The sequence below is a fragment of the Buceros rhinoceros genome, unplaced genomic scaffold (genome assembly GCF_000710305.1).
Source record: "Buceros rhinoceros silvestris isolate BGI_N320 unplaced genomic scaffold, ASM71030v1 scaffold33514, whole genome shotgun sequence".
NCBI lineage: Eukaryota > Metazoa > Chordata > Aves > Bucerotiformes > Bucerotidae > Buceros > Buceros rhinoceros.
The window spans coordinates 2,264-2,739 of record NW_010407066.1 but is presented as its reverse complement, the minus strand read 5'-3'; the positions used below and the strand labels follow the sequence as shown (position 1 = coordinate 2,739).

The following is a 476-nucleotide window of genomic DNA, read 5'->3' as shown; positions in this document are numbered from 1 at the left end:
TGGCGCCCCGGGAGGAGCAGGAACGGGCCTTCCTGGCCACCTACCGACACCAGCAGCGGGAGCCCCCGGAGAGCAGCCCCGGAGCAGAGAGACAGGAAAAAAGGAAGAAAAAAAGGAAAAAGTCCAGGGACGGAGCTGATCCCGAAAAACTGCAGAGCCAGGAGCCAAGTGGAGAAGAGGAGAGGGTGGCTGAGGAAGGGAAGGTCATGAAGAGGAAGAAGAACCAGAAGGCAAGCAGAGAAGAGGAGATGGCAGGAGAGGAAAGGAAGGCTGTGAAGAGGAAGAAGAAAAAGAAGCAGGAGGAGGACGGAGAAGACCTGGCTGAGACAGAGGTACCTCTGGAAGATGGAGATGGGCCAGGCCAGGCTGGGCACAGCCCCAGGAAGAAGAGGAAGAAGAGGAGGAAGGAGCCAGAGTGACCACGGGCCGAGGCTGTTGTGCTGCGCAGCTGCCAGCACCACCTGCCCAGGTGCTCT

At 59.2% G+C, this 476-nt stretch overlaps 1 protein-coding gene across 1 annotated transcript in view; it reads left to right on the top strand.

Annotated features, from left to right (window-relative positions):
• The window catches only part of GPATCH4 (G patch domain containing 4), a gene marked incomplete at its 5' end in the record, with an annotated part of 1,573 nt that overhangs the window by 576 nt on the left and 521 nt on the right, over window positions 1-476 (top strand). Inside the window, one exon of the mRNA XM_010134357.1 lies at window positions 15-168. Coding sequence (XP_010132659.1) covers window positions 15-168 — 154 coding nt within the window. The remainder of the gene's footprint in view (window positions 1-14; window positions 169-476) is intronic.